General features: G+C 37.0%; 1 protein-coding gene across 1 annotated transcript; it reads right to left on the bottom strand.

Moving 5' to 3' along the window:
• On the bottom strand, positions 1–26,796 carry LOC127647920 (serine/threonine-protein kinase tousled-like 2). The gene is made up of 21 exons (XM_052132446.1): positions 26,142–26,796; positions 25,165–25,247; positions 23,235–23,306; positions 22,561–22,627; positions 22,337–22,380; positions 22,080–22,178; positions 20,219–20,326; positions 19,738–19,830; positions 19,029–19,139; positions 18,497–18,633; positions 16,552–16,704; positions 16,403–16,469; positions 16,213–16,310; positions 15,959–16,040; positions 11,593–11,684; positions 9,812–9,901; positions 7,743–7,912; positions 7,496–7,631; positions 7,126–7,237; positions 6,930–7,037; positions 1–1,490 (listed from the first exon to the last, which is right to left on the bottom strand). Exons 2-21 carry the CDS (start codon positions 25,243–25,245, stop codon positions 1,317–1,319), a joined length of 2,094 nt encoding a protein of 697 aa, XP_051988406.1. The 5' UTR covers positions 25,246–25,247; positions 26,142–26,796; the 3' UTR covers positions 1–1,316.
• Positions 26,797–27,264: the final 468 nt, after the last annotated feature.

Below are 27,264 nucleotides of genomic sequence, written 5' to 3'. Positions count from 1 at the left end.
CCAGACAACACAAAAGTTTATAACCAACAGTATTTAATGCTCACGCCCAGTTCTGCCCTGTACCCCTGAACTAGCTTTGCCCCTTTAGAGAGTTCTTTCCCACAAAAAGTTAAAAAGGACCAGGCAATTAGCCATTTCACCAGACCTAAACATATATGAGTGTGTATATTTTTGAATGCATTGGAGTCTTTGTGTTTCTATGTGAGACAAAACACTTTTAATTAATGAAAGACCAACCAATCTAACTTAACACCATTTTTGAACATTAGATTCGCTCCAATTATACAATGAGAAACAGAACAATTGAGGCCATTGGTTAGTGTCGCTAAAACAATACGCTCCCTTAAAATGCACTTTCTTAAAGAACAAAGCAACAAAAGAAAAGAAAAAAAACACTCAAGTCAAACAGCACCACCTTCTGGCGGGAGCTCAGCTTTGGTCATAAGAATAAGAGGGGTGATGATGAACAGGACACAAAAACAAATGTCTCCAGACAGAAAAAGACAACCTGTCCTTTACATCTGTCATACAGTACAAATATCAGATTCCCAGCACATAAGATTAGCTAACCTAGAGGTCCAGCGATACTGATACGGCCTCAGCATTTATAATTTAAATCTGAAATATTTCAGAAAGACATTTCGATTTGATAAAGATTAAAACTGGAGTTAAGTATTGTTGAAATGCACCCACTGACGGTATTGCTTCCAAAAGTTCATGGATCCATTCCGGAGGCAGAAGGAAAAGAGAGAAAGAGGCAGGGATGGAACTTGTTGTCAGCAGGGCGTATCCAGATTCTTTAGGAATATCGTACACTTGAATGCATCTGAGCGGGCTTGTCCTAGCAAATGAAAACATCTAGGGGCTGCCTTTAAAAAATTAAATAAAGCTGACCTCGTTATAAATGTGTCTATATGTGTGAATGCATGTATTGGTGTTGTGGGGTGCAGGGCATATACCAGTCTGTTCCACCTCTCCGAGCAGTTGCATTTCTGGCCATTATACTCGCACAGGTAATACACCCACTTATATTAAACTTTGCTTCCTGACTCACTCTAGGGGGTGCGTTCACTCCCAATCCATCCATTAAAAAAAAAAACTTAAAAAAAAACTAAACAGAAGCCTCCAGATGCATGGGAGGGGAAGAAGGGTGGAGGGGGATGCGTCTTGTCTTCATCCCTCTCTGTCCCCTTCCTCCTGCTCCCTCCCTCCTGGCAGGTAGGGGTTGGAGTCCCCTTCCAGTGCACTGCAGAGGGGCGGTGCAAATGCCCTATTCCCCTTGCTTCAATCAAAACAAGCGAGGATAGGCAGGGTTCTCAATTTGAGGCGCTGCTGTTGGAGGAGCTGGAGGTGGAGGCGATGGCCATGCTGTTGTTCCCAGTGGTTGCCACTGACTTGCGTATGTGTGGGAGGAGGTAGGGATCACTGGCCAGCTGGTGAACATCGATACGGTCCTCCTTACGGTACACCAGACATCTGCGAATGAAGGCCTAGAGCAGACAAGAGCGAACTTGTTTAAAAAAAAAATAATAATAATAATTACTTTCATTACAAATCGTTCACTTTATTATTGAATGCCAAAGCCATGATATAAAAGGATTCCTTTTTTTCTAGTTATAAAAAAATAAAAACAGGAAGCACATAGTGTTCCAGGGACATGAATGAATATAAGCCAATCTGAATCAGTAAGTGACTAGTCATTGTTATGGTAAGTCTCCTAGCAACATAGAACCGCACAAATGACAGAATCCCACAACCAAAACTCCAAGTTGTTAAAAGTCATGGAAGCACTTAAAACTATGTGCTTACTACTTTCTTCGAAACTTTTTCCGCCAGGAGCTCTGACAGATTACATGTTCTGTTCAATGCTGTTGAAAAGGTTCTACAATAACAACTTTTTAAGTTTAGGCTCATATCTCTGCAACTGTAAGGGATAGAATCGAAATTCTTTCGATTTTTCCGGCTGTTAAAATTTTTGGAAAAACATGCTTTTCCGAACAACTCCTACACTGTTAGTCCGATCGGCATGCAATTTGGTATACATCATTTACAGGCCCTTCTGACAAAAAGTTATCAAAAGAATTTTGATGCGTCGAATCATTCCAAAGATATAAGTAAATATGTTTTGGGCGTGGCCTATAATGACTAATTAGCCTGTATCTTGGGGGGTGCAATTTTCAAACTTAAAATGTGTACACATGGACAAGAGAACACTCTGAGGTAACATAACAGGTTTCGTAAATTTTTTATGCTAGGGGTGCTATAACTTCAGACTCTCCTATTTTTGCAACTGTGCTCAAAGCAGGTGAAATGCCACACCAAAACAGTCTTAATTGCTTTCAGGCTATATAATTATTTCTTAACCCTCTGGGGTCGACGGATGCGTCGGCGTGTCCTGCTGGATATTTTCATCATTTCAGCGGAAACAACATAAAATTCTCTGTCATCTTTGGGCATACAGATAAGTGTAAGACATCATTAGAGTATAAAGGGTCTACTTTTATTTGTGTACACTCACAATAACAACAAAACCTTGTGCTTTTGTAAAATAAAGAAAATAAAAAGGGTGAACTTTCAGCAGTCTCTGTCTCCACGAGAATATTTCTGAAACGCGTCACAAAAATTAACTGAAACTCCTCGAATACTCACACAAACATGAAACATATGTCTAAAGAAAGCTTAAAATGTCTACTTTTAAATTAAATATTCAAATAAAAAAAAATATATTCTCCTGCAATGTAATCTGTATGAAACAAAGTGATGTACATTTTCTCCTGGCTCAGCTAATTATTTCTAATGTGATCACACCCACGGGCAGAGGGCGCTATTCATACGGTAATGTGTTGAGACGATCAATGCAAATGGTAAACGCCCCCGACTGTGCCTTAAAAAACAAAAGTTCATTCACTTTACTGCGCATTTCAAAGATAGCACGATACACAGGCGAGGAAACTCCTGTATAAGAGTTAACATTTTCCTCAGAAGAAGAGCGGGACTCCGATGAACATTTGCATTTTGAACAGAAACTTGATCCAGCCGAGGATACAATTTCGGGCGAGTAAATCATTTAGTTTTCATTAGCTGACATGCTATTTTATATAAACATGTACATATTTTACGAGTGGGACTGTTTCCAGACTTGCCAGCCAGGATTCAGAGTATTGAAATATGTCCTAATAGGCAAGTTTGTTACATTTAAATGCTGTTTCGACTAAAACAGACATTTCAATTTTATGCTGTATGATATAAATATGATATGTAATATGATATTAAAATAATATGAATGTTTAGATTATATTTTAACTAGTGTTTATGCTGCCTCATTATCATCAACAAAGCTTGTGCTTGCAAATATCTGTTCAGGTTAAATGAGTAAAATGCACTTTAAATATGCCCATATTAGAAAATCAGCATATTATAATGATTTCTGAAGGATCATGTGACACTGAAGACTGCAGTAATGGTGCTGAAAATTCAGCTTTGATCACAAATTGCATTTTACAATATATTCAACTGTTCTTTTAAATTGTAAAAAGAGTTCACAATATCAATGTTTTTACTGCATTTTGGATCAAATAAAAACAGCCTTGGTGAGCAGAAGCAACTTCTTTTAAACGGTTGTGTATGTCTAAAATTAAGTCTTTAAGAAAATGTATAGTCAGATTACTTCTTTTAACTTAAAACTTGATTTTGATCTTTAAGTTTGTGTCACATTCTTCATTGATAGGCCCAGGGGAGGGGTCTTTGTCTCCTCTAGTGTTGTCACGGTATCAAAATTTCAGTAGTCGGTACTGATACCAGTTAAATTTCACGATTCTCGATACCAATTTCAATACCACAGCAAAAATATGCTAATATGATAATGTGCGACTGAACAGACCAGTTTAGTTATTTTTAATTATTTTAATAATTACTATTATATTCCAGATTATTTTTAAAAGTTTAATTTAATCATCAAAATGGTGTCTAATCAATAAATTCTTAAAACATTTAACAAATGAACATAAAACTTTAACATGTCATTGCTTTTTTTTTGCCAAACTTTTATTCAACAGATGTCTTGCTTGTGATACTTTATAGTATAATTTTATATTCTCTATAATAATAATAATAATAATACAAATTAAAGTTGTATTATATTTGTATTCAATTTCAGGCATCTAGATTTTATTTTGCCGTGTTTTTTGGATAAAACTGCGACACTGCGCAGTGTGATCATTGAAGACTTTTAAGTCATGTCTGAAATCTCATCACTTTAAATTGGCCTTCAAGTCTCACGAATGAAATGTAGGACACAGTTTTGGGGTGTTTGTATTTTAGATTACTGGTGTTTTTGTATGTGGTCATTTTGAAATGTTATCTTTTAAATTGTATTACTTTGACACACTTCAGTAAACCGTTTTAAATGCGATTATAAACAAAGCTGTGCTGAGATTAGAGATTTTAATTATATAAATATATATTTTACATGATTCACAATGGAAAAGTACTCTGCTTTGTCATCTCATACAACGTGAATGATTCTCAAAGTTTGTGGAGATCAAGTGGATGAGAGGTTGGATTTATTTAACAAACACATCCAATCTTCCACAGTAAGATTACAGCCTTTATCTGTTTAATAAATCATTCTAGGGCATGTCACAATTTTTATTTGATACATTTTCCGTTTCAGTGTACAAGAAGATCACCGGATCTATCTACCGGATAGATTCGGTGCTCTGTTCTACCGGTACTGCAGAACCACGGTTACCGTTACAACTTTTTTATTTTTAGTATCGACTTGGTACCGAAGTACCGGTACTTTTGACAACACTAGTCTCATCAGGTGTAAATTACAATCAATATTCATGATCATTCACGTCTCCTCGCATATGACCTTTCTAACACTAAAAGTGTCTTACAAAAGTTAAAATGACTATATTGTTTTGGATGAATGAGTGATCGGGATGGTTTTCACATAATTTTGTAGCAAAAACTCTAGACTACAATATCCAATTCTCAAAAGTCTTGTGGACAAATGTTTAGTATGTGTTATATGGCCTTATTTCAACGACTTAACATTTTTGTTTTTTCAAAAACCACGCATAAACGTAATTTTCTCAAAAATACAAACCTGTACAAACATGTTGCTCACATATTATTGTAGCCCAGTTTGTGCTGAATACAGTGTTATCAGACTTTAGCCATTAAAGTGTTTTTAAGCAACTGAAAAAAGCACAAATGTCAAGGCATGTTGAAACTTCTCCAGGGCCCAAAACACCCTCAGACCCCAGAGGGTTAACATCTGTTGCATGTGAACTTCAAGGACCTTAAAAGGTCACTTTTGCTTATGTCCTTCTTATGGTTCCTGTACTCCCTTAAGTGTTTTTCAATGTATTTATGATTTCGTCAGTAGTCCAATTAAAAGAGGCATGTATAATTTCATGCTGTATCTTTGTAAAAGTATTTTTTTCTTTGCGATCTCTTTAGTTTATATAGGATCTTTGTAAATACCATATCGCAAAAAGAATGCTAATTTGTTCGTGTAACCTGAACGCTTTGATGTCTGATAATTTTGTGGGTTTTTTATTGTTTTATAGAGAAAAGTAGTACTCCTTGCTGCAGACAGTAGCTACCATTTTTGTTTGGGAAAACTTTACCACGGTGCCATAATCGCTTCCTGAGTAGAGACCAGCAAGCTTTTGGGGCAGGTGCAGAACCAGGTTTTCGGCCCTTGAACAGACTTTTTTTTCGGTGGAAATTCACAGAACAGTTTGAGAATTCGCACCAGCCCAGGATCCTGCACCATGTCGGTGGAAAAGGGCTAACCGCTGAGACTGATGGGACCTAACCGTATACTTAAAAACATGCAAAGCAGAAACTGGAGTCTTGGTGAATTATTATGCAGCAGCACAAGTCTATATATAAGAATTAGGTATGAAGTCACTAGCGTGTAGTGACAGAAATACAAGATTCTTGGACTAAGTAAGTATTGTCTGTGGGCAAGACACTGCCAAACTCTCAAACGGATGCAGAGTTTTAATGCCCTGAGGAAAGTACCAGGGAGCTGGAAACTAGGAGACCAGCAGGGTAGGCTAATGATTTGGGGACTTATGTCCACAAGGGTCAGCATTTAGAATTTCAATGACAATGCAAAAACATAGTACTGCAGGTGCAACAATAAAAATGCTAAATCTCATTTGGGTCTGTCAATTTACAGAACAGGAAAGGATTTAGAATAACATTAAAAAAAAAAGATGATGGTTAAATCAAAGTTTTTTACATTTAAAAAAAAAAAAAAAAAGAGAGAGAGAGAGAAAAATAAGGTTAAACTTTGCCAGTTATGAGCAGCTTTAAAACGAAATAACTGTCCTATACAAAGCGGATCCATACACAAGAACGAGAATTTGATCATCTTTTTTGGTGTGTCTGATTTCAACATACAGTGACACAGATGAGAACCACACACATCTGAAGCTCCTTTAATACATGTAATCCTATAGAATAACAGATAATTCTGCATTTGGTCTTGGATTCAATTTAGGATGCATCTGGGAGAAACAGCCCGCCATTGCCGCCCCCCCTCCATTTATTTGTCTTTTATAATTTTGTTGTGCTTTTGAAATCATGTAGTAACACAGTAACATAGTGACTGATGTATGTCATCATGAGATCAGAGACCCTCCCCTCGAAATCCAAACACAAGTGGTCACAGGATATGCATTTAAGTGACCAGGTGTAAACAGCGATGCGTCCCGTCTGACCACATGAGATCGGATCACACGAGATGCAAATTAATACTAGATATAAATGAGGTCCTTCATGGGGCAATTTGGATCTAAAAAGGAGTTCTGTGAGCCATCTCAGGATGCTCTGGGAACACACCATGAAAGATAGAAAAGACAAAGAGAGCGAACACTACACAAAAACACAAGTTTATGTAGAGATACCTTAGCCTCAGGCGAGACTCCTGGTTTGGGTGGAAACTGCACTTCTGTGGCTTTGAGAATGGTGTTCTCCTGGAGAATGTCCTGCTGGGACTGATTATGACCAAACGGCTGTGTGGAGAAAGGATAACAAGAATATCTCAGGTGGACAGTGAGTGTGCAGCCAGTATTAGAAAATGTGTCTGTGTTTGTCTTTTACCTTCTTTCCATAGAGGCACTGGTAGAAGATGACTCCAACAGACCAAACGTCCACTTTGTTGGAGATCTTGGGTGGCTCCTTTCCAACCACAAAACATTCTGGGGGAAGATACCTAAAGCACAGGAAGGCAACTGCTAAGATGAGTTCTTTCATTTTGGACTTCTTTTCCAGAAGAATTCAGACTATACTAGATAACTAACACTAAAGTCAATGTAAATTCCTGCACCACCAAACAGAATTTGAAAAATGATGACTGCTTTCAAACAGCTTTCCCAAACACTTGCCCAGTCTACCGATGGTCAGATTAGGCAAGTGAACTTATAAATCCACCATGAGCATCAAACATATGCAAGTGTGGGAATCAAATCACCAGTATGTCCCTGCCCCCTGTGATGTCAGCTCCATGCCATCCACCCCGTAGTTGTCATCGTCCATGATCTTTGACAGCCCGAAGTCTGTGATTTTTATCTCTCCGCATGCAGTGCCATTCACCAGCAGGATGTTACCTGCTCAACAGATGCATCTACAGTGACTACTGCATAGAACACTCAGTATGCTAAGTGAAAGTAAAATACTGTACAACAGCATATAGCCTGAATTAAGTGGTCTCTGGGTACCTGGTTTGAGGTCATAATGGATGATCGGTGGGCGGATCTCATTTAGGTACTTGAGAGCGTTGACAACCTGCATAATGATAGATCGGGCCTCTTTCTCTGACATCAGCTTGTGTTGCTTTAGGTAGAAATCCAGATCGTTCCCCTCACAGTACTCCAGAACAGTGCAGAATCTACACACAATCCCACATGAGAATATTTCATTATTTCTAAATGCACAAGTGCAGATGATGCAGAGTTTGGCTTTAAAGCAATGAAATTATCTTTTAGAATTTCATAAATTTATCATAATATAATTAGTCTTCCCCAATATCCACTTAAAAATGTCAGTAACGTTTTTTTTGCACCAACAGTCATAATTTAATAATATTTTATAGTTTCTACCCTGTTTGTTACATTATTATTTGCTACATATTTATTGTTAAATTGCATAATTTGTACCATTTACAAGAAGGGCTGAAATGATTAGTTGACGTTATCAACAATAGAAAATTGTAGACAAAAATGTTAATTGTCGAATAGTCGTTTGATCTCATTAACGTAACATGAGATCACAAACGAGAGCAGCACTGCAGCTCGCGCCTGACTGAGGAGAGGAAGAATTACACAGCTTACAGTCCAGATGCACTCTTAAACTTTCCAAAACAGCTTCAGGTGATGTCGATCATATGAGGGAATTATACAAAAATACCAAATAAGTAGATACAGAAGCGGTCTCATTGTGGAGATATATATTAAATGTAGATATATTTAATGTGTTTTAGCTTTATTAAAGTTCAAATAATACAGAAGCAGATCATGAAATTAACTACAAACTCCGAAACTAGCATTTTTCTGTGCGTTCAGTGCCTCTTCTATGAGTTGCGTGAATGTCCCGATATAAGGGGAGAGATTGAAACTGCACCCGGCTGATGCACTCGCGGGGATGCTCGTTCCCCTCACACGTACTTGCTGCAGCTAGATTATAACGTGATGGCTCCTGATTTATTGAATCATAATATGTCACTGTGCATTTCATATTGTGAAGAAAAGCAGCTTTATTAATAAAATGAGTTTGATTTTTGTGAGTTAAAGATGGATTGAAAGGTGAGAGAAAAGTCTTCAAAAGCATATTTTGTTGCAGTGTAAAATGGGGTGATTTGTTTTGGCTTGTTTTCCAAAATAAATATCTAAAACTCATTTAAAACAACATACATTTTCTTTAGGAACTATACTGCAGAAGAAAAAAATAGGTATCTGAGAATGTTGAATATAATATTAAAAATACAAATATTTTACAATATCTAAACTTTTACTGCTTCTAAACTTTACGGCATTCACCTGAGAAGCAGCATATAATATATTTATACTTGCTTTTAGAGAATAGATCTTGTATACAAGTATATTTTGTCTTTACTGCACTCGCAGAAGTATAACCATGTGAAAAAATACACTTATATTTAAGATATAAATTCTCTGAAAGTCTAAATGTCTTATATGTTGCTTCTCAAGTAAATCTACCTTGTTTTAAGAATTTTTAGACAATTTTAAAATGTAAAACAAGACAAAAACACTTGATAACAATAGCAATTGCAAGAATGCAATTTTTTTGCAGCGAATTTCTTTACTGAATTGAAAAAATAAAATTCAGCAGGCGCTGAGTAGTGTTTATCTGCATTGCTCTGCGATCACGACAAATTTAAATAATTATTTGCACACATGTATTGCTGAAAAAATATTTTGTAAGAAAATTCCATGACTTTTCAAAAACATCCAGTGCTAACTTGTTTTTCCCCATGACAATTTCAAAATTCCATGACTCTTCCAGGATTTTCATGACTGTACTAACCCTGGCAGATGTATTTGATCCTTGTGATGTCACAAGTTCCACAGATTCCAAACGGCCCATTTCTAGAGCCTGGTTGAAATAAATGCTATTTTTCTATTAAGAAGAAAGTTTTGAGTTCTGAAACTTATAAGAGATTTTTGTACTATAAAAACATACTGTATGTCAAAAGATCAAGGAAAATTTGATTCCCCATGTCATGACTTTGAGAAAGCCAAGTCAAGAAGATGAGAGCAAGGTTACTCACGAGTCGGTATCCAGAGAGAAGTAGTCATAAAGTTTGACTATTCTGGGATGGTCCAGCTCCTTATGTATCCTATATTCTCGACATGCGTGCCTGAAACAACATCAAAAGAAGTCGAAAAAATATATAGTGGTCATGGGTACCAGAGTAGTGACAGAGAAGTGACAGCAATGATAAGTCATGAAAACAAAATTAGATTTACTAGACTTTCTTCATCAAGCTTCAAAAAATTTCACAACAAAATCTTCATTTTAAACTTTGTGACTGGTTAAAGTGTCAATTGCAGTCAGATTTGTCAGAAATCCCTCATGTATAAAACTTGTGATTTCATCCTAAAAGCACTAAAGCTTTCAGATACATAAAACCATACATATGCCAGATCCTGCGCAAATTCCCTTTATAAATCCCAATTAGCTGAATAATTTTAACAGCTTATATTTTTATGCCTTTTCAATTACTTACATAAAGTATAGCCTAATATCGGCTGCATAACATTACTTTGATTCTAGTGCTTAACTCCATACTTTTTATACTAAATGAGAGTTATTCTATGAAAAGTAGAGTTCATAATGAGTTTGTAGAGTTCATTACTTGGCCAGTTGGAGTCGCACACAAACCAGTAAGAGTGCACATATTTACGCCAAGTTTATTTTTTATAAATCCTGATGTGTGTGGGAAATTCCGTATGCACATTTCAATGACCATTTTGTGCATACACATACATCAAGCCCCTGGTCTATATCTGAGCATTAAACGTATACATTTACATACACACTGATACTTGAGGGCATTGATGCAGCATGATTCAAATGCAATTGCTTTTATTTACCGATATCATTGTAGAAATTAAATATTCAGCCATGATTAATTTAGTCCACGAGTATAAGTGTCCAAAAACCGGTTGAGATTAAGGGAGTATTATTCAGATGGTTATGTGATCAACACGTCAGCCCACATGAGTAGACCCTCACCATGTAGAATACACCAGCTTCGATAAGGTTACTGATATGTCTGGAGCAGTCATGATTTTATACATGTTTCAAAATTACAATTCATTTAATTAAGAAGTTGTACTGCTAAGGGAAAAAAAATAAGGTTTCAATTTCAGAAGCAAAAATGCATTGGAGAGAAGTTCGATTCATTCCCACATGGTATTTTTCATGTTTCAATATGTTTTAGTAAAAATATTGTAGGTTAATATTAGGGATGAGCCAAGGTGTTCTACTAATCGACTGGTTGTCCAACAACTGACTAATCGATTAGAGGGGTCAGCTTCTAACATAACATTTTTAGTGGTGGTTTTAATGGGAGACGCAATTCTCAAGTAAATTGAAACTTATAAAAAAAGAGCTTATTTGCGCGATTATAGCTCAAACTAGATTTTTTTTTTTAACTCCTTGCTTTATACATTTTAAATCTACAGTTTTTGGTAAAATATTCCTCTAATTGAAAAGGAGAGGATCACCCTTTTGAAGCAAATACATCAATAGAGATATATTGAGTATCTTAAAGAGTGGAAACTCAAGATTTTTACTGCCTGTAACAGTATACTGCTGAAGGTCATGCCCAAACCCTCCACCCCAGTCCCTTTCAAATTACATTTAAACACAGAGGTCATAAATCCTCAGTTTGATTTTAGAAAGCGGAATGCATTCCGGGACACCCATGTGTCTAAGATTGCTATCGTTCAGGAACAAGAAGCTCCTTACTAAACCACAAAATGTAATAGAATTGAAGACATACAAAATACACTGACTAAAATAAGGGGTTTGCATTGGACTCACTTGTGATAGTTCTCTTTCTTCTCATCTCTCCAGTTCTTATTTAGCTGATGAATTTTCACAGCCACATACCTCTGCTCAGTCAAATCAAAGGCCTAAGTAGAAAAGCACAGAAAGTCAGACAGACTTTACAGAACCAAAAGCAGCAACAACTACCAAACTGCAAGTGATAGGCAGATAAATTGGCAGATATTTGCCCATGTTAAGATAATCTGCTTTGGCAGATAACGGTGGATGCTTGGCTGATGCCAGTACCATAATCTACAACAAGTAACCCTCTACGGACATGCTGGATAATTAAACATCACTGGCAAACAAAGTTTTGTTTTTACTCGCCAGACTTCTGACAAAATGTATGCGTATTGCAACTGAAAACAAAAAAAAAAGATATTAAGAAAACAGAAAATGGGGCATCATCATCATATATACATTTAAAATACATTTAAACTCTTTTTCCACAATTCGTAGAAAACATTCCCTGTCTTAGGTCAGTTAGAATCACTATTTTATTTTAAGAATGTGAAATGTCAGAATAATAGTAGAGAGAATTATTTCTTTCAGCTTTTATTTCTTTCATCACATTCCCAGTGGGTCAGAAATGTACATAAACTTTGTTAGTATTTGGTAGCATTGCCTTTAGATTGTTTAACTTCGGTCAAACGTTGTGGGTAGCCTTCCACAAGCTTCTCACAATTAGTTGCTGGAATTTTGGCCCATTCCTCCAGACAGAACTGGTATAACTGAGTCAGGTTTGAAGGCCTCCTTGCTCACACTTGCTTTTTCAGTTCTGCCCACAAATTTTCAATCAGATTGAGGTCAGGGCTTTGTGATGGCCACTCCAATACCTTGACTTTGTTGTCCTTAAGCCATTTTACCACAAATTTGGAGGTATGCTTGGGGTCATTGTCCATTTGGAAGACTTATTTGCAACTGAGCTTTAACATCCTGGCTGATGTCTTCCGATTTTGCTTCAATTTATCCACATAATTTTCCTTCCTCATGATGCCATCTATTTTGTGAAGTGCACCAGACCTGCCTGCAGTAAAGGATACCCACAAAATGATGCAGCCACCCCATGCTTCACAGTTAGGAAAGTGTTCTTCGGCTTGCATGCCTCACCCATTTACCTCCAAGCATAAAGATAGTCATTATGGCCAAGCAGTTCAATTTTAGTTTCATTAAACCAGAAGACATTTCTCCAAAAAGTAAGATCTTTGTCCCCATGTGCAATTGCAAACTGCAGTCTGGCTTTTTTATGGTGGTTTTGGAGCAGTGGCGTCTTTCTTGCACAACAGCTTTTCAGGTTATGTCAATATATGACTCGTTTTACTGTGGATATAGATACTTGTCTACCCGTTTCTTTCACAAGGTCCTTTGATGTTATTCTGAGATTGATTTGCACTTTTCACACCAAACTTCGTTAATATCTAAGAGACAGAATGCATCTCCTTCCTGAGCATTATGAAGGCTGCGTGGACCCATGGGGATTATACTTGCGTACTATTGTTTGTACAGATGAACGTGGTACCTTCAGGCGTTTTGAACTTGCTCCAAAGGATGAACCAGACTTCTGGAGGTCCACAATTGTTTTCTGAGGTCTTGGCTGATTTCTTTTGATTTTCCCATGTCAAGCAGAGGCACAGAGTTTAAAGGTAGGCCTTAAAATACATCCTCAGGTACACCTCAAATTCAGTACACCTCCTATCAGAAGATAATTGGCTAATTGTCTAAAGGCTTGACATAATTTTCTGGAATTGTCCAAGCTGCATAAAAGCACAGTGAACTTAGTGTTTGTAAACGTCTGACCCACTGGAATTGTGATTTCAATTCAGTCAATTAAAAGTGAAACAATCGGTCTGAAAAAACTTGTGTCTTGGACAAAGTATTGTCAAAACTATAGTTTGCCAAGATTAAATCTGTGGAGTGGTTAAAAAAAAAATGTATTAGTGCTGTCAGTGTTAACGTGTGCGATTAAACATTTTTAACGCATCAATTCTTCTTAAATCACAATTAAGGCATTTACCGATTTGACATTAGATTCTGACATTTTCAGCTCCGTGCGAGTTGTAAACACTTAATAGAGCAGGGTCTTTGCGATGCATTTAGTGGGGACATTACATTCAAATACACACTAAAAACAAACACACAACAGCAAGGCCATGCCAATGATCATGTGCTGGAGAAAGAACCTCTTATAAAACTAATGCTGAAGGGACTTAGCGGCCTTCATGCTTCTTTTGCAAGTCAGCATTTTACTACACAAGCATGTCAATTCTTTACAAGCCTGCTGTGCAGCTATTTTTTCTCCCTGTTGATGCTACGTTCGAATTTCATATAATCTCAACTTTGTACCCATTGCCGTCCTGCTTCTGAAGTGTCAGCTAATGATCACCAGACAGTTTGGATGAATGAATATATATATATATATATATATATATACACACACACACACACACACACACACACACACACACACACACACACACACACACACACACTGGAAGTACAATCACTAAAAGCAGAACAAGACGCACTTTGTATGGATTTCAATAGAGTGCTGGAAAAGCCAGGCTGCCGACTGATTAATATTACATGAGGGTATTATGCGCATAACAATGAATACTATTTTTTTTAATCAGTCAACATCCCACTTAGACTTTGGGAAATGTTTAATGTTACTCAAATTGGAGCTATTTTAGTGAATTTCTGTCTTTTAACGGTGGAGTTTGGAAAATTAATATTAAGCATTTTTGTTACATACTGTATTATTTTGCTCTAATGTTTTATTTTTTCCAAAGACCAAATAAACGCATTACGACAGGAAATAAGTAAATAGAGTAAAATGTTACTACTTAAATCTGAGATTAATCATGATTAAAAAACAATTATCAACTGACAGCCCTAATATATATATATATATATATATATATATATATATATATATATATATATATATATATTAGTTTATGTATATGATTTCACGTAATAATAGAATGCAAGATTGTACATTTTATTTTCATATTTCGCTTTTGATCCTTTTAAAATCACATTTTAGCTTGAGAACCAATATACAAATTTCACATTCTATCAATTTATATGATGTCATGAATTTGCATTTATAAATGATACAAGCTGTTTTCACTGTTTGAAATTTCATTCAAATTGAAAGGTTGGAATCTATTGAAAATAGAATTGATAATTATATTATAAAAATAATAAATTAAGTGCTACTATATCAAAACAACTTTTTTAACCAAACCCTTGCATAGATTTGTTAACTTATTCTTTCATATTTCGTGTTTTCTGAAGTTAAAATATTTCATAATGATTGTACTGTTAAATACTCATGTATTTTCACATTACACTTACTACATTTTCTTGAATGTACTTGTGCGAAATACATCGAGTTTACATTGATATCTATAACAAGCTCTAAATTTGTACGGTCTCTTTAAAAGAAGTGTTTATGGTTCAGTGAGCGCAGGGCACATTAACAAGAGAAGTTGCACAGTTGTTTTTCCCTCATCCATTCAAATGTAGGATTAGAAATGTTTCTTTTTATCTTTTTGATCACCAACAGACTGTAAAAAGTATTATTGCATACGCTCAAATTCAAATCTACAACTGCTCGAGTTTTGCAACACTTTTACCTTCTAACTGAAGTCCAAATGGTCTGTAGGCTTGCTTTAAAAAAAAGAGAATGTTGAGAATGAACAGTCCGTGGGACAATTTATACAAAATCGAGTTGACATTGTTAAATACAATGGCAATGACATTCCAAGGTTCAACTAAAGTGATGGAGACAGCGCGATCATGACAGATCCTGACCCACTGCAGCCAATTACGGTCAAGTTCCTTCAGAGTGCACACACAGAAGACACAACACGCTGTAAAAGACGAGGCTGAATCCAGCTTCCTAATTGCTGCCTTCTTGTTCGGTAAAAGGATTGCGGTACTCAAGTTTTTATTCACCACTGCACAACGGCAAGTAAAATCTGATTTTATTACTCAAAAGCAGCTAATAATATTAATATTTTAGTCGCATAGCGTGAAATTTAGTCACATATGCGAGTGATTTACTTGATATGTAGAGGGCTGAACAGCTTTAATTCTTAATGGATGGATAATTTTAAATGGATAAAAGAGTTGTTACACAATATTTACACAACTCGCAAGTACATTTGAGCATTTATCTCAATTAATTGAATTGCATTAGCCTATATTAAACATTTCTTGGCATTAAATCGGTCATTGGCCATCCCACTCTCCACAAGTCATTGGAAACGGCCATAAAAAAAAAAAATATTTGAATAAATCTAAATCAGCAGACCACAACAAACTAAGTTTCCCATCACAGATCTCCTTTCACCTTGTAGACCTCACTGAAGCCTCCTCTACCCAGCAGATGCAAGAGTAGGTAACGATCGTTTAGCGTGGGATGATCTTTAAACCTGAGAGTCGGAAAAACACAATGGTTTAAGTCAACTGCAGACATGTTCAATCACTGAAAAATTGTGCAATGGCCCTTTAAAAATAAACCGTCAGAGGATTTAAACTTAGGAGCTTAGCAGAATACTGTGAAGCTAGAGCAGCAGTGAGGAAAAGAACGTCTTTAGAACATACTGGGAGTTATCTTCATTGTGAATTCTCTTGAGCTCTCGGATGTGAAGATTACGCACACGCTCCAACCGTTCCAACTCCACCTGAATCTCAGCTTCCTCCTGTCAAACAGATACAGCACAAAGACATTATGACCCGTTTCCATGTCAACGAGAATTATCACACATGCGTTTGAATCGGATGACAAGTATACCTTCTTTAGGTGTCCGAGTCTCAGTTTGAAGATTTCTTCTTGTTCGTGGTATTCTGCTAATGATAACCTGTGAGCACAATAATTAAACAATAAACAAACAACACCGATCCAAATAAGGCTAATTCCAAAACAGTAGAATCCAAGCTCACATCTCGTTCTCGGCGCCATTGCTCTTGCTCTTGCGTTTGTTGGGTTCTATGTTAGGGGGAGGAGTCTGACTGGCGTTGGGTGGTTTCTTCTTCAACAGCAGTTTTCTCTGCCTCTCAATGTCCTCTCTCTGACCATTCACTTTCTCCTGTTGTCTACAAACAGAAGTATTAGAAATTAAATTCCAGCAAGTGATTTCAAAGTTTTAGCATGAAAAACATATGGTTTATACTAGGGCTGGGTATTGATAAAGATTTCCTGATTATGATTCACAAGCTCTCGATTCGATTCCGATTGAGATATCGATTTATATGGGTTATAATGTCCACTTTGCTTACATATGAAAAATTCTCTCTCAGCTAATACGGCTAATTATACAGATGACCTTCTAACAAAAGAAGATTATGAAAATATTAAAATTACTAATAAAATATAAATAGAAATGTAATATTTTCATAAAATGTTTCATCATGTGACATTCAGCTTTTTACAAATGAACAAATCCATGTATTAAACCAATAAGTATAACAGTATAGCATATATTATATTTTGTTACATGTTTATGGTTTAATTGTATAATTTGTACTATTTAAAAAGTATTTAAATTGATTTGTTGAACACCTGCTAAAGACCAGTACTCTTTCTTTAAGACAACAGGCATTTCTGTAAATAGCAACTGTAAATGAGTGCATTTCACTGAGAATCAAGATTAGATTTATTTTTTTTTAATAACAACTGACTGTAGAGAACATAAATGGCATTAAAAGACATTATTCAATGACAAATGAATTGTGAATGATTCAAACCAAACTTTTACTCTAAACACGCTGTCAAAGGAATACTTCACGACTTCAATACACAAATCACCAGTGAATGAAATATGAACATTTACCAGGCAGAGGCTAATCAAGGCTAAGACATTTTGCGTTGTATAGTGTGAAATTTCGTTGCAAATGCAAGTGATTACCTCTCATTGTAGTAGAGTGTGGCGCATGGAGTAAAAGATTGATCTTGGGATTTAATAATCGATATTGTTCAAATGAAGATCGCCATCAATATTTTTACCAAGTCCTGGTTTATACACTCCTTTAACACAGTCAAAAATATAGTCTTCATCCATCAGAGGATTGGTTATTTGGTCAAAGAATAGAACATGTTTGCACCACATCACTTAACCTGGATTTGATATTATACATTAACAGTATACATGCTTTGACACTATAGTATCCATTTTAGGAGGCTTTCAAAGCTCCATGACTGTCTGTGTGTGCGCGCGCACGCGCATATTAGCACATTCATTCACTGTCATACTGATTGAGAATCCTGATTGACTCTTTCATGGCTACTTCTTTAAGTGAGGTGAAACTTATATACTGCAAGTGTGTGTTAATACAAAACTTCACCAGGCTCTTAAGTTTGTGCATGTGTGTCTAATGCTGCCTTCAAGTCCACTAGGAAGCTCGTACCTCCAAGTCAGGCATTCGTTACTACGACAAGTCACGCATTCAAGTGGAAAACAAAATACAGATGAAGCCAAATTTAAACGAATATGAAATGAACGATGGCAAAAGCATTTTTTTCTGCTGTACCGAGGAATAAACATTAGTGAATAAACCTGCATCACTTATAAACGACATATTTGATTTATTAATGTATGGTATCTAACATATTAATTTGCTTAAAAAAAGAAAACCGTGAAGGGTGAGTCATTAGTTGACTGTCATATAAAACAAATACTTTTGAAATAAAGGACAGAAGTTTAAATAATTTTGGAAAATCATTACTTCCTATCATCTTTCATGTTGACACACCCCTTCCAACGTCCCAACTCGAAAACTTGTGTATCATCTAGAATACATAGTTTCCCACTCGTTTGTGGGGTCATTCATGTGATCGGAACTCATATTTACTACATTTCCAAATACATTTGAAGGGCACATAACATACTTGACTAGGTTCTGAAAGGCGTAGCCATCTGTCCACTGCTCAGTAAACGATGCTCCGTGTCGCACAGTGGTAAAATGGCCCAGACGCAGCCGGTCCTGCATGCTCTTTTCCCTGCACGCAATTTTCTCCTGCTTGGACTGAAAACATGTCCATAATTAAGGAATTACCAAAAATATGCAACAAACCCAATATATCTGCCAACACAAACATGCACTACTTTTAAAAGGTGCACTCAGTGGCATTTGTGTTTGTTTTACTTTGAGACATAGATGAAGCATCACGCAAAAACAGATTCCCAATTACCAATGTCTTTATTAAAATGCACTATTAGCAGCCAGCAATTATAAATTATAGGGGATTATCGAGAAGGCATGTTCATAATTTTAAGCACATTATTTCCTACCAATTAAAACCAGCCATATAAACAAACATGGCCATCATCATTATAACAATATAAAACACATATCTAAACCATTTCAATCTATGCAAGCACTCCAGGAACACATTAACCATTGTGTACACACAAACCTACCTTTTCGATAAGAAGTTTCTTGCTCATGGTCACACATTTGTTCAAGCGTTCTTTACATCGTTCCAGCATCTTCTGCTGCTCATCAATCTGTCTGCGCAGGTCACAGTTCACCTACAGTGCACAAATACACATGACAGAAGACACCTTAATGGAGAAATACCTGGAGTGCAGATCAAAATACCAGTCAAAATGATGTCCTAAAAACGAAACGCTGGGACATTTGACCAACATATGTGTTTTAGGCTTAATAGACTCTGTATAATAACATTTATACATTCGACTTATAGAGGCTTTATTACAGGGACAATTCCTCCGGAGCAAAAGGCTGTAAGACTTAAAGGGTATTACATAGCCACATTTAAGGCATGTTCACACCAAATCAGTGATGATTTTGCGAGAAGAACCGCTCTGTACAATTGTAGTGAGAAGAATATAATCTCAGAATGCTATTCTGAGATGCGGGTTGGTGCCATTTTGGCGGCACGTGGGGGACCTACGCAATATTAGGCAGGTGGCTTTAATGTTGTGGCTGATCGGTGTATATTTTAAAACACTGAAAGACATTCAAGCAATAGTTTCTGGAAAAAGTTAATCAGGCAATTATACAGTAATTGAACAGGTCTCATGTTTGAAAGTGGCTGCTGTTTATTGTACGGAAAAAAAGAAACAAAAAAAAAGTCAACAAATGTGTGCGTGTGATTATGCATACCCTGAGCAGATCATCAATTCGTCCCTCTTTCTTCTCCAGATCTGAACTTTTGCTGCTCTCCAGCGCTGCTAACTTCTCCATTGTCAACTCAGACTGATAAAGACCAAATAAAGGTGGTGGTTAGAGAGAGGATTTGAAAGTGTCTGTGTAGGTGTTTTTGGTAGTATGCATTACATTGTCAGAAAATAACTTCTACATAAAGAGGCATTTAAAACAAACTGTGTCTCATCCATTTTTCAAATAAATCAATGTAATGTATTCATGAAAATTCTCAAGATTAAGAATTCTTTACCACTTACCCCAATAATTAAATCAACATTTTATTTCATGCTAAGTATAACTAGGACTATGATAGAATATTTAGAACTACAGATGTTATAAAAAAAAAAAAAAACAACAGAATAATTCACATGAGGGCATTTGAATTAAGGTGGCATTTCCCCCCCTAAGCCCCCCTTAATTTCTGACCCTGGGGTGTTACCTGTGTGGCTCGGTGCTGAGCCTGTGTAGAGACTGGCTTGTGGGAACAGGAGGAGTGGGAGTGGTCTGTGTTTGCTGAGTTAATGGAGGAGGGGCTTCCTTGCTGCACCTGTCCATCAAAAACACATTTCCATCAACACAAACTCAGTCTAAGCGAGTCACCTGCCACTACAGGGACAACTTCTGATGTAGTCAACGAATATAGGATACATTTCTGTTCCTCTCACAAAGCTATCATATGGTTTTGGAAGACTTGGAATATAGTGCATGAGTGGTGCACTACTTTTTCAGTACTGTAATGGTTAAGGTAAGAGCATATTTTGTTCTTTTTGGTGCATGACAGCCGTGGTCACCATAAAATGTCATTGACTCGTTTACATGGACACCAGAAAGCGGTTTATTGCAAGAAAGCAGGTTACTGCGAGAAAATGGCTTTCCTGTTTACATGCACTGCATATATCGACATACTCTTTACTCCCACATACATGCTGCTTGGTCAGTAAGCAGCTTTCTCCACAGCAACGTAATTTCCCTGCAACGCTTGTGTAAATAACAAACATGGGATCCGAAGAAGACTTTACTGTTTTATTCTGTTGCTTCACTTTATTTCCAGATATTCCAGAGTTGCAGCATTTGCTCCCTTCACTTTCTATTGCGACCTGCAACAGAATTGCCCTGTAATAGTGGGGCTTACCTTCTAACGTAAAACTCTGGGATTTTCCCAATATACCAGAGCACATATACGCAAACGTGGGGGACAGTCGATATTTTACATTGGTGTGTATAAATGGGTATAGTATATAGTATGACATTTTCCCATTGTACTTCCAGAAATGTTAAATTCTTTCCACTGTGTTGACATGGTGTTGGGCTCCATTCTATGATGTTTGTTATCCCGGTCTGTTCCACACACATGTACTCATCAAACACCCATCAGAACACAGCTTATGCATGACCACATTCTCAGAGAGAAACGTAGGTGTGTTAAACCGCTTTCTCTTAATCCCTTAAATGGCGTAAGGAAATCAGCATTCTAGTAAACATGATGTTTTAGAACGGCGCTTTCTGATTAATCGCATATACAAATATTTGCTGACAAAGTCCCTCATATAACAATAACTCAATATATAATGATTATACATATTTATATCAATACATAATTATCTTTAATATATATATATATATATATATATATATATATATATATATATACACACACATACAGATCATTAAAATGCTTTACATTCCTGTAGTAGAAGAGTTAATCATTGATAAGACCATACAAAAAGCAGCTTTAGAATACAATGTATTGTTTACTACCATATTATTGATAAAGTCAATCATTAGCACACAGTTCACAGCAATCCATTTCACAAGTGAATTTGTCAATCATTTGGAGATTTATTATGAGGGCCCGTCAATTTACACCTACGTCAGACGTCTCGGGTGTGTTGCGTCATAAACATAAAATGTTTAGGTCACTGTGTCGTTAAATATAGTTTAATACTCAATCTTTAAACATCTTGAGATCACTTAGATCGCATTTGCGCTCCGAGTGTTTTGAACGCAAGATCATAACGCATGTTTGTGGATCAAGTTGTGACACTGCTTACTGAAGTTTTTTCTTCACTGTACTGTAGTTTACTGTGCGTTGCTCATACAGCTGAAATTTCACTTGCTGTCCTCTGGAGTAAACAGGTGGTACTGCAAGCTTGCATTTCTCAGGAATCTTCCTTATGGTCCGTGGGCATGCGATTAATTGCGTAATTATTAGTTAAATCGACAGCCCTACTAAAAACACAATATTGTATCTACCACAGAACAAATGGATATCATGGCCTGGTAGTACAAAAGGGACTCACAGCAGCAGGAGGGTTGGAGAGAGAGTGCTGAGGAGAGGAACGCACCACTGGAGGAATGCCACGTGCTGGACTAGTGCCAGTAACACTACCCCCTGCAAACTACACACACAAACACAGCCAGTTAAGAGTTTAGATAAGGGAGAAAATGAGCATGGAGATATGATAAATAAAAAAGTTTGATTTGGAGTAATGTTAACTCCAGAATGGGAGTAAAGTGGCTATTAATAACCAATGAATGAGCATGCACACAAGCCTACCTCGAAATAATCACTAATTTTGTGCCCCCTCCCTCCTCCTTTGCCTAAGAAAAAATGAGCCACAGTAAAACAACAAAACAAAAATAAATGTGGTTATTTTAGTCTTAAACTGTGCTTGAAATATAAAACCCTGATAACAGATCAACTGCAACTGGTCAGAAATATGTATCCAACCAGTGCATTCTGCATCAGCATGCAAAACAGCAATACCCAAATCAACTCACCTTGGTTGTCAAAAGTGTCTCCTTTCCTTTTACGTGTTCTCTGGTCATTGGATTTCTTCTCCGGGGTCTGAGTAGGAAGAGAGAGTAAAGTGAGACAGACTTTGTAAATTGACAGCTGATTACAAGAATTCATGACATCACCTCTTGCCAAAACCCCATTCACTCCAAAAAATTCTGTTGAAATGATACAGGCTACTAGCTCAGACATTGTGAAAGACTGGACAGAAACATCAATAGATTAAACACAACTAAACATCTGTTTTCCAACAGAAGGCTTCCACCAAACATTGGAAAGCAAAATCTAACTTTCTGTAATCCATGGAAGTCAGTCAATCATGTTGAATTGAAACAACTTGATGGCAAGTAAATTACAATTTTAAATGGAAACGATCACTATAAACCATACACTTTTAAAATAATTCTTAAATATATCAGTATGTCAGCTTCTCTCCATCATATGCAGCACCAGCTACAACATTTGAATATCAAACTTGGAGTCTGACCTCCCTAACTGTCAGAATGAAATATCAGATGACAATTACATCACTTACTATTGTCTAGAAACAAAGGATCGACACAGCACAGAAATACTTTGGATTTGTAAATCAGCCCAGGAAGATTCCATCATCGACTCATTGACTGTTTCACATCACAAGCGCCAATTTTGTACTAACCTCCAGCTCTTTGTCACTGAGGGAGCCCACGCTGCACAGGCTCTGGTTAGATGACTCGTTGTGTCCAGAACCCTGCAGAAAGAAAGACAACAGAAAACAAGATTTGCATTTCCTGAAGGAAGTATCAGTGCTAGCAAGGCAGCAAAAGAATAGCGCTGTATTGCCACTGCCATGAGCAGCTTTTTTTCTTGGGACTATAAATGAGAACCAACACATTATGTGACAATATCTTTGCAACATAAAGGTGGTTGAAGATGGTTAAATGGTGCAAGAGTGACAAAACTGTGATTCACAAACCTCACAATACAGTATGCAAATATTGCAATGACACTAATATCATTGTCGGTTTTGATTGCCTAAAATTTTAGCAAAGCAATAAAAGCGAGATGGCAAAACTTAAATGTTACATTTCTTGAAAAGTAGAAAGAATTCAAAAAAAATATGTAGTAAAGGCTCAAATTATCTACAAATCAAAGTTTAAATGGAATAACTTTAAAAGTCATCTCTCACCCTCATAACATCCCAGATGTGAATGACTTTCTTCTGCAGAAGACAAATGAAGATTTTTAGAAGAATATCTCAGCTCTGTTGGTCCATACAATGAAAGTAAATTGTGACCAAACCTTTGAAGTTCCAAAAAGCACATAAAAGATTCCAGTGGTTTAATCCATGCCTTCTGTAGCGATCAAAATCAATTGGGGTAACAGCAGACCAAAAATGTAACTCCTTTCTCACTGTCCATCTTGTCATTGCAGTCTCCAGGCATGACCATGATTTCAAGCTCGATTACACTACCTAGTGCTTGATGAAAGCGCAAAGCGCTAATGTCGCAAAGAAGTTTAAACCGACCTTGAAATCATGATCGCCAAGGAGACTGCTGATGTCAAGATTTATAGTGACATTTTTTTATGTTTGGTCTGTTCTCACACAAAACAGATTGCATCGCATCAGAAGATATTAATAAATCCAGTGAAGTCATATGGATTACCTCTATGCTGCCGTTACATGCTTTTTGGAGCTTCAAAGTTTGTCACCATTCACTTGCATTGTATAGGAATATTCTCCTAAAAGTCTTCATTTGTGTTCTGCAGAGGAAAGACAGTCATACACATCTGGGAAGGCATGAGGATGAGTAAATGATTAGAGAATTTTCACTTTTGGGTTAACTATCCCTTTAAGAGGTTGAGCTGAATTCAAAAGAAAAGACATGTCAATACATTGCTGTCTAATTGTAATATTACTTTTCAAAATTTCTAAATACATTGCACAGAATTCCAAATGTTCTTCCACACTCAGCACAAAAAAAGTGAAAAATGCATAGATTCAATAAGGGCTTAAAATTGACCAACCCGAGTATTATAAATAAAGCCTTCTTGTTCTGAGCTAATCTTGCAATGGTAAACTGACAGAAAGAGTGACAGATGCTGGTCATTCTGGTCAGGTCAGGCTAAAACCTCCACAATCCAATAACAAAGTGATAAATGCAAGTAAAGCAAGCCCTGATGAGACAAATGCACACACATTCACATGGCAAAGTTTCTCCATGAACTGAATGCAAATTCAGTCAATATGTGTCAGAATATCAGAGAAATTTCAGAGGCTGTTATTTAAGTCAGTCACACCTCTTCTATTCTTATCTGGCTAATGTGACAGACCTCTGACAGAGGAGGGAAAGATTTCAGCAAAAATGAGCAATCGGTGGGACATCCCCCTAGCAAAATGTAGTTGTTTTGAGTTGACTAGTGGGACACAGCCCTAAACCAAACCTTTTTTTGACTAATGGTACGTTTAATGACACAAGAGCTTTTATGGAAAATGACAAAACAAAAAGGTTCAATCAGAGGGGTATGTACAGGAATAAGTGATTATCATAAACAAACAGAGATGGGGGTGATTGAGCAGAAATATTTCAGCACGAGACCGGACGGACCTTGGCAACACCGACTCCTGTGAAACGGGCCTCCAGCAGCTCCTGTCTGCGAGGATCCAAGCTGTGCAATTCCTCCATCATGGCTGCAAGAGAAAGAGAGAGATGGAGAATGCATCGCACTATCTAGCCCTAGTGATGCTGACAAATTGATAGGAAAGTAATGTGTGTGACATGTTGAATCATGTGTCCACAATGCATGTTTTCGAGACCATTCTTAGATTTCATGACTCAGTCCCTCCCCACCACCACTCATTAGCTCACTCACTCCCACCCAAAGCCATATCCTATTGATCCTCATGATCATGGCAAAATCTTTGGGCACAGACACATTCAAGTCCTTGTGCAACCTAAATACAACATGTAATCTACAGTTCATTTAAACAAACAACACTGTTTGTTTCTTGTTTGGCCTGCTCATTTTAACCAGAAAACAAATGCTAACAGTACAATATAATTCAAAATGATCAGTGGAAGAGAACGAGGACAAAAGAAAAAGACAAAAATACCACTTCAAACACCTAGCATGTTCACTTCTTAACTAGCCACCTAAACTATTAGAACTTCACCGTGGCATTTTATGGTTAAATTACATCAATCGCACGTCCAACTTGTAGTAAACCACCACTTTCACAAGAAAGACCCATAATAACATTCACAGTCTATATATACATACATAAATATATTATATATTTACACATACTCACATTATAAAGGATTTCATGATGAATTAGCGTGGCTAGTAAGCCAACATTCAACCTGCATCGTCAGATGTGACTAAAATGTCCTCAAATAATCGCTAACTTTTCAAGAAAGCCAACTGAAATAAATTTAACATGAGCAGTGTCATCAATTATCTAAACACAAGGAATAATGTCTAAATCTCTTTACCCCTTGGTTTTGCTTCCATTGTCTGATGTTCCTTTACAGCCCTGCAATTTCCTCTCTTAACCTCTTTAACTCCACATCTGCGTTTGTACCTGTGCTATCGGTGTCTTTTCTTCCTCCTGCTGTTGTATTTGATCTCTTTTCCTCGACCGTTCACCTCCTGTGGTCTCCCGTCTCGCCCTTCCCGTCTCAGCCTGACATCTCTGCGCTAGGCCTCAGCCGAATCCCCGACCCTCGCCTGCGCTCGGTGCCTGCTGTGTCGATATGGGGCGCCAGCTCCACGTCCTATTGTAGGCCGAGTACGCGAGACCTCAGAGGCCTTAATGTGGGGCTTGATCTCCCGAACCCGCCTGTCTCCGCTGGACTTCTACAATACCTATTTTCTAACAGATTGAAGACATGTGAAACCACGTAGGATCCTCACAACAAACGCGTCCACCTCTAAAATGATTCAATTCGATTCGAAACTCATGTATCTTAAAGCTGTCCCGATATATTTGGTTTCTCTTGATAGTCTTCGCTGCTCCGGGTCAGCACCGAACCGGGTTCGAGTCCTGGAATGATAGATCAACTCTTTAAATTCAGTTTCGCGTTAACAAAGAGAGAGCTCGACTGATGTAGGCGAAATGGATCATTTTTCCAATCAGATCCACAAAATCACAATCGATTAGGTTCGTTTTTTTTTTTGGCAAAGTAAACAATAATCAGTGAATCTCATATTATCTCGTGAGATTGTGCAATACTTTTCTACCTTTCGGCCACGCCCATTTCCACTGATCAATAAAAGACTTCATCTGTTTTCAGTGAATTTCTATTTTAAGCAGTTCAGGCAGCATTATTAAAAAGCAAATGTCAACTGTACTATGTGAAGTTTTTACATTGCCTGCCATTGTGAAAGACCACTTCTAGCCTGTCATTCCCCTTAAAAAGTATTGTGGTGGCATCAGATTGTAATAGGCTACCATACTTTGATATCTAACTGTAGCCATATTTATGTACCATAGTATACAGTGTCCAAAGTAATCCTGACATTACCACAGTAAGTTTGCAATGCTCAAGTGTCTCTGTATACTTGCAAAATATGTGGCAGTGAGAGAAAAGTCAAAAGTCATAATCAAGTGACCTCCATTTTACCACTAATAAGTGGTGACATTGAAATACTTTATCACATATACAATACAATACTATGCCAGCATACTGTATACGTGAACAAAT

The sequence above is a fragment of the Xyrauchen texanus genome, chromosome 8 (genome assembly GCF_025860055.1).
Source record: "Xyrauchen texanus isolate HMW12.3.18 chromosome 8, RBS_HiC_50CHRs, whole genome shotgun sequence".
NCBI lineage: Eukaryota > Metazoa > Chordata > Actinopteri > Cypriniformes > Catostomidae > Xyrauchen > Xyrauchen texanus.
Note: the sequence above shows the minus strand (reverse complement) of the source record. Positions and strands in the feature narration are given on the sequence as shown.

Coding starts and splice junctions, on each gene's coding strand:
- LOC127647920 (XM_052132446.1), bottom strand. CDS start 25,245: ATGATGGAGGAATTGCACAGCTTGGATCCTCGCAGACAGGAGCTGCTG. Junction 18,634..19,028: donor AGAAACTTCTTATCGAAAAG/GTAGGTTTGTGT, acceptor ACATGTTTTCAG/TCCAAGCAGGAGAAAATTGC. Junction 16,311..16,402: donor GACTCGGACACCTAAAGAAG/GTATACTTGTCA, acceptor TCTGTTTGACAG/GAGGAAGCTGAGATTCAGGT.